A 12,434-nucleotide genomic window follows, 5' to 3' on the forward strand; every position below is an offset into this window, starting at 1 on the left:
ACGTCCTCAAAAACATATGCCCTCAGGGGCATACTTTAAAAACCAACCCATATATTTTTCTTAAATTTGGGAGAGCATTAGACATGTGATCAATAGTCTCAAATATTTCCTGTGAGAAAACTTGTTTCAGTAACAGACACTCCCACCAATCTAGTCCAGTTATAAACTGATGTGATGATAAAAACTGTCCGGTTAAAAAAATGTCACATCTGCTGAATGTAGTCCGGTTAAGCCAATGTCCGGATAAGAGGGAGTCAACTCTACCAAAAAAAAGTTGTTCTTGTAACGTAAGGGTTTCTACAAAAATACACTCACAATTTTACTGACCATAAAAAAAATACTCACATAGGCCTAAACAGTATTATTAGACTAATTATTCATTTTTAAGAACTCACATGTATTATATTATTTTTAAGTAAAAAACGCAATTTTCTCAATTTATTAAGGCTTTTACTTTATATTTTGTAACAGAACTACTCTCCTTCGTGTACATAGTACACTAAATACCCACTTTGACAATATAAATTTAATTGATGAGTTTTGGCCTTTGAAATACTAGCAAAGGTTTTGCAGAGATCACCGCATTACATCTAAAGCTTCAGCCAGTATTTCGGCCATCAACACATTCATCTCTTAAAGACAAACATTTGATTGTCTACTTTCAGCTGGGAAGACTTCCGTCTAGTTTAACATATTTAATTCTTATATCTTGTTAGTTTTGATTTTTACAAATCACTATTTTGTGTTGACTTTGTTAACTTAAGCTGTAAAAGTTTTCTAAACTTACAATTAAAATTCAAGTTTAATTGGCATTTTGAAAGAAGAAAATCAAAGCCTTACTCGATATACTAAAAATCAAAAATAGAGTTTATAATTTACATAATGAATGAATTATATCTTTATTCCAACAAATTATTTACAGAATTTGTACACAAATCCTATTTAAAGGAGAAAAACATAAGTGAATTTAAAAGAATAACATAAAATTAACCTTTGTATTACATATATGTTTACAAAGCGTACATGTTTATAAGGAATAAACCGACATGGGCAGCGAGCCTGTGCATCGACTGTAGTTGCGTCCAAACATAACATTATTTATCAAAAACAAAATCTAAATAAATAAATAACAGAAGATATGATGAGGTGAAAATATGATCTAAATGGAGTTACAAGAGCAAACCATGTGTAAAAATACTAGTGGCATAATATTCTACAAAATTGTATAACCTTCTTTGAGGTTTTCTGGAAAATCTAACATAAACTTATTTTAGCACCAATTTCAAATGTCTACACTAGCTTAGTCTTACAAAAAAGATTCTTTAACAGGTTTCTTTCAGGGAATAACTGAATAAAACATAAGCATTGCTAAAGAAATACACTTGGAGACCATTATTTTACAATGATATTCTTAAGACAATAGACTACATTTAGGCTTGTAGTTTCTCACAATAAACACACCCAAGGAAAAGAAATAAAAACAGACTCAAATTGTTCTTTACACATGCAGTTTAGTATCAGAAACCCGTGAGGGAAAAAACACATTTAATTGTGATAGTGAATAAAGAAATAAGTGCTAAACTAAGTTACAAAGGAAAAACCCATACAACCATGTGTTTTTAATGCTTTGTGTTATCTATATCCTTCTACGCCAAATTAGTTATTTATTTTTGCTTAAATTTATTTATTATTGATCAATATAGATAATAGAGAGAGTGACACAGAATAATAAATTAAAAAAAATCTTATTGCCGGCCATAAAACGTTTTTAAGAGGATCAGTATTGAAGGAGGCTAAAAAAAGAAATATGTTTAGCTATTTCCGTATTTTATGCATTATTATCAAATAAATGGGTGCACATAATACATTTTTAACTTATCAACTCCTGCTTAGTTTCTCTATATATCTCTGTGCACTTGGCAAAGCCTTTCTATATCGAGCAAAATCATCTTTTTCACTTTGTGCACCATATTCAACTTGAGTCCCCACTCAAAACTTAATGAATTCACGGTTTGTACGAACACATTTGTATATTTTTTGTAATGTAAATTAGGGTCGGAGAGCTTAGGTTTACACTTGCAATGAACACATCAGCTGAATCTAGAGAGTTGACGATTCCTCGATAGCACCAAGATTGAAAGTTTTGAGAAATCAGAATTGGCAAATCCCTATTTTTTTAAGGTATAACCACAAAATTCACTGCTCAATCTAACTGTTAATGGCACAAATCATTCAGGGTTTTAAGATTTTCACAGTAAAGTTGGTACCTAATTATATTGGTATTTATATTAAGGCACGTAACACCATAAACTTCTTGCTTTTAAATAAACAATAGTGATGAAAGTAGACAAGTAACAAATGTAAAACCAAAGAAAACCAAATTTAAAAATACTATATCTAATCAAATGCAAACCAAAGTTTTACCACCTAAAACTACATCATGCAAAACCAGCCTGGTTAGAACGAGCAGATTGTGTTAACTTATTAAACATATAAGTGTGTTTGTTTGCTGGTCTTGGTTACTAGTAAAAAAATTTAATAAAAACCTGATACTTGCAATAAATACAAATAGGATCATTTGACTACATTCTATTCAATTAGAAATTAAAACACTAACATTCTACAATCTGCAAACTCAAACAAACACACCTGCAAAATTAAATCATTTAAATCACCACCATAGTAAACAAAGGGATTGACAACAGTTCATGCAATATTCCATGGGGATACCTGGATTCTCTTTTCCATGGTTATAAGATCACTGCATTCTTCGTTATGTTGGTGACGCACGGTACATTTCTACCAAACACCACAAAATTATCTTGAGGAATGCTCGATTAACAATTGGTTTGGTTAGGGTTCATTATAGAGGTTATGTTGTGTTTATGTGATTAGCATTGTTCAGGTGTATGCTGTGTAAAATAAAGAACAAATATTTTTTACACACTCTTCAAATTAAAATCCGACACAGGGGTCCTTGATTAATAGGAAATTTTTTGTGTAACCTCTTCCTATTGAGTAATCGATTAGTGACTGGATGAATTTTTAAGTAATTCAATACTGTACTTAAAATGCCATCTTTCATTGTACAAAAAGTAAGACCAATGTACTGTATTTCAACAAGACTATTTGAAATACTTTTAAATTAACCGTACATAGGGGAGCGAGCTGGTCTAGTGGTAAACCGCAGGGCTTTGATCCCTGAGGTCCTCTGTTCAAATCCCTCCAACCACCATAGGCTATTAGACATGTGATAATGCCGCAAACCTCTAGGCAAAGCCTGAAATAATGTGTATCAATTTTGGCTAGGGTCTAGCGTCCTAAGATGTGACGGTAGGGAATATAGAAAAATTTAGAATTTTAAAAAGTAAATTATCATATTTAAATTAGCCTAATCAAAATTGATTTTTACAAAATTGAAAACTGTAACTATGTATTTTGAAGATAAAAAAAGTCTTTCAAATGTTAGAACTATTCGGGATTGTACTTTTATCAATAAGCAATTCTAGAAGATAATAACAACAAGCACAAAATCCCACAGTTGTCAAACAAGAAAATCTAAACAAATATATCAAGTTTTGGGTGCAAAGGAAGTGGCCTAACGGGTGCATATTTACTAATAGAACCTTAAGTAGCCTATTCAATAATATTCCAAAGTTTTAGATACCGAATGTAAAACTAGATGTCACCTCTATTAAATTCCCAAAACAATGAATAGATCACATAAAACCATTTGTTGATATTCTTAATTGTTATTACATATTCCAGTTCCAATTTTCAAATGCAACGTTTAAATCTTAGAGATTGGACAGATGACACTAACCTGTATTCTGCGCCCCATGGTCATCTCAAGGTAGAACTCTCGATACCACAGTTGTGACAGATCACAGCACTCTTGAAGTGATTCTGAAAATTAAAAACAGTAATCTAATTATTCTGTATGTATGACATAAGACCCAAGAGTAAAAACTTTGACACAATTACTAAATCTAAACATTTTTCATAAAAAGTCCCAAATAAAACATTTAAATTAAACATTCAAAGCACCGTAATGTCAAAAAATTGAGTGAGAGCAGTAAATTAATTAATCTTTAAGCTTTGAACAGTATGAAACTTGGAACTAATAAAATCAAATATTTTATGCTTTAAAAATATAGGTTATTAGTAGGACTCCAATAATCCAGGTCAATTGGGATCGGACCCTATCCAAATATTCAAAATTCTGGAGATTTGCAGTTTTCAAGAAAAAGTATATAAGACAGTGGCACTAGGGAAATTACTTATTATCCGCCGATAGATACGACATTACAATAGACTCGCCACATGGTGGACGCAATTGATGAAAAATTTAACAGATTACCACAAACTGTTATAAGCGTAATTTTCCTAGCCAAATTTTAAATTTTTCTCCTTGAGGTAATTTGGATGGTTGGCGATCCGGATGATTGGAGTTTGGGTTCTACTGAATGTCAAAACACGTTGATAGCAAAATCCACATTGATACATTAACCTAACAGACTTGGAAAGACACCAACACTTTATTTCAAAAATGGTACTTAAAAACTACAACACTTGCCTCCAAATTTGAGCAGATAGTTCCAGTTGAAGGAGTTTTTGTGGAACTGGTCAATCTGCATGAGATACTGTCCGTCAATGTCCTTCCTCAGGGTGCGTTTACCACCAGACTTGTCAGCTATGAGAGACTCTAGCATAGTCCTCACCATGTACAGCTGTGTGGACGACGGACCTACCACAAACACAGTGTCATACACAACCTTGGTTTGCCACTTGTTTGATTCCATAACTGGTTAGAGGTTATATTCTTTAAAAAAATATTTTGGGGAAGGGTTAGAGTCCAAGGGTTAATCCAAAGATAATAAAAGAACATAATTAAACACAACACTGATATTTTGTCAGTGTATACTCACATATAATAATGTCAAAAATACTATCAAAGGTCTATCAAAGGCTCCAGAACGTATATTGATAAAAATGTGTCCTAGTAGGCCTTTCTCATAAATTTACCCAGTGAGGAAGCTCCATAGTAAGACGAATTATCAGTGTTATAATGTGACCTAATATCTATAATAATGGTACAATACCTCGTCAAGTAGTCCAAATGATGATTGAGGTTAGCAACCTACATGTTTCGCCGTAAATACGGCATCGTCAGGGTTACAAAAACGAAGACATCGATGTCACACGTACACAATAAATACACGAATATAAACATTTAATTACGGAGAGTAAACATTTAATTAATATTGATAGGCCTATCACACGCACACGACACGGAGGGTCCCGGCGCAGGTAGTAGACATGAGTCTACTACCTGTTAACCAATATTAATTAAATGTTTACTCTCCATAATTAAATGTTTATATTCGTGTATTTATTGTGTGCGTGTGACATCGATGTCTTCGTTTTTGTAACCCTGACGATGCCGTATTTACAGCGAAACATGTAGGTTGCTAACCTCAATCATCATTTGGACTACTTGACGAGGTATTGTACCATTATTATACTCATTAAAGTAATCCAGGGGCCATCAACATGGAATTTAATGACCTAATATGGTGTGATAGTAGTGCTAGTTGAACAACATTCCTATACAAAATTCCATTATTTACTTCTGTAACCATAACGTTTTACTATTATGTTCCTTGTTAACTTAAAAAAATATAAGATTTCTTTATAAAACAAGTTGGAAGCCTATTTTAACCTTCCATTTGATCCACATATTCTTCAAAGGAATGTGTGTGTGGAAAGTATCAAGCAAAGCAAGAGTACGGTGCAAAAATGAACTTAACTGTTGAATTTAAAGTTCATCAGGACGCAAACCCAAGACATTGCTGCCGTAGTATTACAGACCATCACAACACCAACTTAACCACTGTCTCATCATCTTGGCTTCACATTTAAACTTTTAATGATTTAACATTTCATATATCCACCAAAATGGTCTCAGTGACCTCGGAGTAGTATACTGACCAACATTTCTACGAGGAACCTTGATGCCGAAGCCTGTGTCAGGATCCTTCTTGCCTCGGAGGGCAGGGTCTGCGGAGGGCTCAACACCTCGCTGCCAGTCCGCACACGTCTCTCGCACTGACATGATTATACTGGAACAAGTTGAGACATTATAAAACTAACTCAAGTTCAGATATCTTATCCTTCATCTTTAGTTTTATAAAGAACAGTATTTATTTTCTTACTATAATTATCACACAGCCAAAAAGATTTCCACAACTAGAGTCTATTTACAACACAACCATTGCAAGTTGAAAGGGTGTCGAGTTTACTTTACTTCTTCAAACTATACAAAAGAAATTGAAGCATACAAGACTGGGAAAAGCAGACACAAAGCTATAATACTTACAGTGTGCAAATAGTTTTTGCATAGCCAATATTCTAACCCAATACTTTAGTCATGAAAATAACTTCTCCGTCCCAACTCAACAAGTCATTAATAACTAATGTTAATGCTTATTTGATTTATAATATTGTGCAACTTGGTTGTTTTTTAAAAAAGTACAAATTCTGTTTTTCTAATAGTACACCAATTTGGAGATGAGACATTCTATTTGAACAGGTCTTCCAAGAGAGTTTTCTGGTGAAAAAAAATACTGATTGAAAAAAAACCTGTATAAACCTTCCATTCCACTTTTTCTTAAACCGACTGACAAGAGGACTGGAACTAAAAAGTGAAGATCAAACTGACTGAATAGTAAAGGATATTTGCATTTCTTATTAAATAAACATACCTATTTATTTTGAGTTGCAAACATACTCTTTGGTTTTGAAATTACATCATACATTTTTTTCTTAAATACTCTACCTTACTGATTTTTTTTTTTTACAAACTGTAGAAACCAATTCAGCAGGTCAGGGCTTACGAATGATGACAGTAACTGAGATCGACTAATGTAGATTAGTAACATCACATCTTTTCAGCAAATGTTAAACACCTCACATATGTCCAAACTTTCCACTCATTCTATTACATTATGAATAAAATAAATAAATATAGGATGGAGAGGACACAGCTAACTCACCTGATGAAAGGTTGCAGATGAGTCAAAGAACACATAAAATCACACACATAATTTACTTAATATTTCGCCTCTTTCAGAGGCTTCTTCAGAAGTAGGCCTAGATGGTAGTTACAAAACAACAGTTTAAATAGGATGACACAGTTTGAATTCAAAATGTCTGACAGGTTGTCCAACTGACACTGCACAAAGCACTAAATACAGGCACATTGCAATATTGTATTTACATATAATATGTACATTGAAAAGCAAATTAGTTTTGTCCATGAAAATAAATACTTAAGAGTTAGCTGTGAGGGTGAGGATATGAGGATATTATCTAATGTTGAGGTTAGGTGGGGTTCTGGAGTTGGTCACAAACTGGTAAGCTAATTCCCATCTTCTGAGCATTGAACTATTGCATTGGTTCTTTGGCAATGATTTTAGAGCTTTTATGGTGAAACAGTCATCAAATAGAAGTTGGTGGGATAAGGCATGTTGTGCAACTGGTTTTTCTTTGCTAGTTTTAACATCATGTCGATGGCCGTTCATGCGTTTTCGGAGAGTCTCGGTTGTTAGGCCTATGTACTGGGCTGGACAATGTGAACATTGAAGCTGGTAGATAAGGTTCTCTGAGCTGCAGGTATGATGGCCTTGGATTCTGTAATTTTTATTATGGTATGTGCTGGTAAAAGTTTCTGTAGGATGGTGTATCTGGCAAGATTTACATCGGTTTTCATTGCATGGGTATGAACCCGGTCTTGGTTTCTCAGATGGTATTTTTGATGGATTTGGGAGTTTTGGGTGGACTAGCATATTCCTCAAATTTGGGGGTTGCCTATAGATTATGGAAGGGGCTCTTGAAAGGAGGTTTTTGGTTTGGCTGGAGGACTCTAGGATTTTGAAACCTGTTTTAAGGAGGTTGTTTAGTTGTTGCAGGCCAGGGTGGTAAGTGGTTATCAAATTTACTTGAAGATGGTTGGTATTTTTCTTTGTAGTTGGACGTGGGTTCTGAGCCGCTTGGATCTGAGATTTTACGAGAGTGCTAGGATAGCCTCGGTTTTCGAAGGCTTTTTGAAGTTGGGTTTGGTATTGTGTACGGTCTTTCGGTTCTGAAATTAGGCGATTTCCCCTTAGGGCAAGACTGTAAGGAAGTGATCTCTTGGTGTTATTCGGATGACAACTAGAAAAATGGAGGTATTGTTGGTGGTTGGTCGGTTTTATGTGGATAGATGTGGTGAGGCTATTGTTCCTTAGATGAATTGTAAGGTCTAAAAAGTTGATGGAAGTCTCAGAGAAATCCCAGGTGAAATTTAGCGGTCCAAAACTGTTGAGGTCTTCCAGGAACTTCCGTAGTGATTCTTCACCGTGGGTCCAAATTATGAAAATATCGTCAATGTATCTAAACCAGCAGATGGGGAGGTGTTCACGGCTAGACAAAAACTTTTCTTCATAATTCCCCATGTAGAGATTAGCATAAGATGGGGCCATTCTTGTACCCATGGCAGTGCCCTTGATCTGTAGGAAGTGTTTGTCCTGAAATTGGAAATAGTTCTTTTCCAGAATGAATTTTATCAGTTGAGTTATAAACGAAGTGGTGGGTAGGGATCCTTTGGGTCTGTTTTGAAGGTAGTTTTCTGTTGCTGTTAGGCCGTGGACATGAGGTATGTTTGTGTAGAGTGAGGTGACATCAATAGTGGCCATGAGAGTGTTAGCGGGGAGTGGTTGTCTGACATTGTTAAGTTTTTGCAAAAAATCATTGGAGTCCTTGATATATGAGGCCAAGTTTTGTACTAGCGGTTGTAGATAGGCGTCTACGTATGAAGAGATACGTTCCGTTAAAGAACCGCAGCCTGATACTATGGGCCTTCCTGGCGGTGGTGTTATGCCTTTGTGGATTTTTGGTAATATGTAGATTTTAGGGCAGATGGGTTCTTCTGGTATTAACAGATTTGTTGTTTCTGGGGAGATATTGTTGGATTTGGAGTGTTTGTAAATTATTTCCTTGAGTTCATAAGTGTACTTTATAGTACTTTATAGTTTATACTTCCTCTCCATCCTATATTTATTTATTTAATCCAAGCTAAATGCTTTTTCCTAAAAACATAACCTTAAAGTGACAAATCTTTTCACTCTTTCCTTTACTCCTTTCTTTCCTTAGTGCTACTGTCCAACTATCCTATCCACTATGAACCTATCTTCCTTTTGGCTAAAACAAGCCAAACAACATGCTTTCAAATTATCAAAAATTACATGTCATGTACATTTCCTGAGTTCTTGCCTTACTCTAGGCCTAACTCCAGTGGGCCTAACTGTAAAACCAGCCATCAGTGGCATGCCCCCTAATATGTGGCCTGCTATACTAGCCCTAGCCTACAAACAATCAATAGATTTGACTAAATCTGTCCTACAACTGTACTCTGAACAAATGTATAACCACAGAAAGGCTCTTTCTGACCTCACAAAGCTGATTTTGAATGACAAACCACAACTAGCAGATAATCTCAATTCAATAGCACAGAAAGCCTTAATTAATATGAACAAAGAAGCTGAAAGAAAACTCAGAAAACTCTCTAACCTTTGTATCAAACATATACATCAATATGGATCTATAGGCCTAGCCCAACAAACCCAACCACATCAGGTTCCTCTAATCTCAGATAGGCCTTGTCTGGCCTCCCTCTTAGGACTACCTATACCAGTAGGCCAAAAACCCTTTCTACCTAAACCACCGAAGATTCCTACTTCCCCATTCAAGAGCAATTCTGTCCCAAACAACCCTGAAACCTCTACAAATGAACAACAAGTTTGCAACTTATCCAACCACCAGCTCTCAGAAATAGAAAAAACAGTTTTGACCAAGGGTCTCAGTTTTTGTCCCACACCCCGTTTTGACCATTTTGGCCTAGTTAAAGACATCATGTCGCTAGCTAGGAACCTACGTCTCAAACATTATTTCAACTCACAAGATCAAGACAACTCGAAATCCAACAGTGTGGCGCCCTCCCTAGCGAAGTTTGCTCCACCCTCGGACTTCGATCCCCCTCCGTTACCAGCAGACCATCCGATAGAACAATACATCAACTTCTTGGTACAAAACATCTCAGATCCCACTTTCGAAAACAACGTAACCTCTACAACACTCCATAACCTCACCGAAGCCGAGAAAAAAGCCATTTCAACTTTAAAATCAAATACTGATATCATGATCCTTCCAGCTGACAAAGGCTCGACCACAGTGATAATGAATAAATCTGATTATGTGTCAGAAATCCAACGCCAGCTCAGTGATTCTTCCACCTACCTCCCTCTGAAAGAAGATCCAACTATAAAGTACACCGCTGAACTCAAGGAAATAATTTACAAACACTCCAAATCCAACAATATCTCCCCAGAAACAACAAATCTGTTAATACCAGAAGAACCCATCTGCCCTAAAATCTACATATTACCAAAAATCCACAAAGGCATAACACCACCGCCAGGAAGGCCCATAGTATCAGGCTGCGGTTCTTTAACGGAACGTATCTCTTCATACGTAGACGCCTATCTACAACCGCTAGTACAAAACTTGGCCTCATATATCAAGGACTCCAATGATTTTTTGCAAAAACTTAACAATGTCAGACAACCACTCCCCGCTAACACTCTCATGGCCACTATTGATGTCACCTCACTCTACACAAACATACCTCATGTCCACGGCCTAACAGCAACAGAAAACTACCTTCAAAACAGACCCAAAGGATCCCTACCCACCACTTCGTTTATAACTCAACTGATAAAATTCATTCTGGAAAAGAACTATTTCCAATTTCAGGACAAACACTTCCTACAGATCAAGGGCACTGCCATGGGTACAAGAATGGCCCCATCTTATGCTAATCTCTACATGGGGAATTATGAAGAAAAGTTTTTGTCTAGCCGTGAACACCTCCCCATCTGCTGGTTTAGATACATTGACGATATTTTCATAATTTGGACCCACGGTGAAGAATCACTACGGAAGTTCCTGGAAGACCTCAACAGTTTTGGACCGCTAAATTTCACCTGGGATTTCTCTGAGACTTCCATCAACTTTTTAGACCTTACAATTCATCTAAGGAACAATAGCCTCACCACATCTATCCACATAAAACCGACCAACCACCAACAATACCTCCATTTTTCTAGTTGTCATCCGAATAACACCAAGAGATCACTTCCTTACAGTCTTGCCCTAAGGGGAAATCGCCTAATTTCAGAACCGAAAGACCGTACACAATACCAAACCCAACTTCAAAAAGCCTTCGAAAACCGAGGCTATCCTAGCACTCTCGTAAAATCTCAGATCCAAGCGGCTCAGAACCCACGTCCAACTACAAAGAAAAATACCAACCATCTTCAAGTAAATTTGATAACCACTTACCACCCTGGCCTGCAACAACTAAACAACCTCCTTAAAACAGGTTTCAAAATCCTAGAGTCCTCCAGCCAAACCAAAAACCTCCTTTCAAGAGCCCCTTCCATAATCTATAGGCAACCCCCAAATTTGAGGAATATGCTAGTCCACCCAAAACTCCCAAATCCATCAAAAATACCATCTGAGAAACCAAGACCGGGTTCATACCCATGCAATGAAAACCGATGTAAATCTTGCCAGATACACCATCCTACAGAAACTTTTACCAGCACATACCATAATAAAAATTACAGAATCCAAGGCCATCATACCTGCAGCTCAGAGAACCTTATCTACCAGCTTCAATGTTCACATTGTCCAGCCCAGTACATAGGCCTAACAACCGAGACTCTCCGAAAACGCATGAACGGCCATCGACATGATGTTAAAACTAGCAAAGAAAAACCAGTTGCACAACATGCCTTATCCCACCAACTTCTATTTGATGACTGTTTCACCATAAAAGCTCTAAAATCATTGCCAAAGAACCAATGCAATAGTTCAATGCTCAGAAGATGGGAATTAGCTTACCAGTTTGTGACCAACTCCAGAACCCCACCTAACCTCAACATTAGATAATATCCTCATATCCTCACCCTCACAGCTAACTCTTAAGTATTTATTTTCATGGACAAAACTAATTTGCTTTTCAATGTACATATTATATGTAAATACAATATTGCAATGTGCCTGTATTTAGTGCTTTGTGCAGTGTCAGTTGGACAACCTGTCAGACATTTTGAATTCAAACTGTGTCATCCTATTTAAACTGTTGTTTTGTAACTACCATCTAGGCCTACTTCTGAAGAAGCCTCTGAAAGAGGCGAAATATTAAGTAAATTATGTGTGTGATTTTATGTGTTCTTTGACTCATCTGCAACCTTTCATCAGGTGAGTTAGCTGTGTCCTCTCCATCCTATATTTATTTATTTAATCCAAGCTAAATGCTTTTTCCTAAAAAC

At 36.1% G+C, this 12,434-nt stretch overlaps 1 protein-coding gene across 1 annotated transcript in view; it reads right to left on the reverse strand.

Moving 5' to 3' along the window:
• Positions 1-12,434, reverse strand: part of LOC128987094 (cytoplasmic FMR1-interacting protein) — a 48,333-nt gene that overhangs the window by 17,902 nt on the left and 17,997 nt on the right. The window contains exons 10-13 of the mRNA XM_054407792.1: positions 5,992-6,122; positions 4,577-4,747; positions 3,824-3,906; positions 2,731-2,799 (exon numbers count right to left, since the gene is read on the reverse strand). Coding sequence (XP_054263767.1) covers positions 2,731-2,799; positions 3,824-3,906; positions 4,577-4,747; positions 5,992-6,122 — 454 coding nt within the window. The remainder of the gene's footprint in view (positions 1-2,730; positions 2,800-3,823; positions 3,907-4,576; positions 4,748-5,991; positions 6,123-12,434) is intronic.

Source organism: Macrosteles quadrilineatus, unplaced genomic scaffold (assembly GCF_028750875.1).
Source record: "Macrosteles quadrilineatus isolate MER2022 unplaced genomic scaffold, UCM_ALF_1.0 Scaffold_2__2_contigs__length_208266976, whole genome shotgun sequence".
Lineage (NCBI taxonomy): Eukaryota > Metazoa > Arthropoda > Insecta > Hemiptera > Cicadellidae > Macrosteles > Macrosteles quadrilineatus.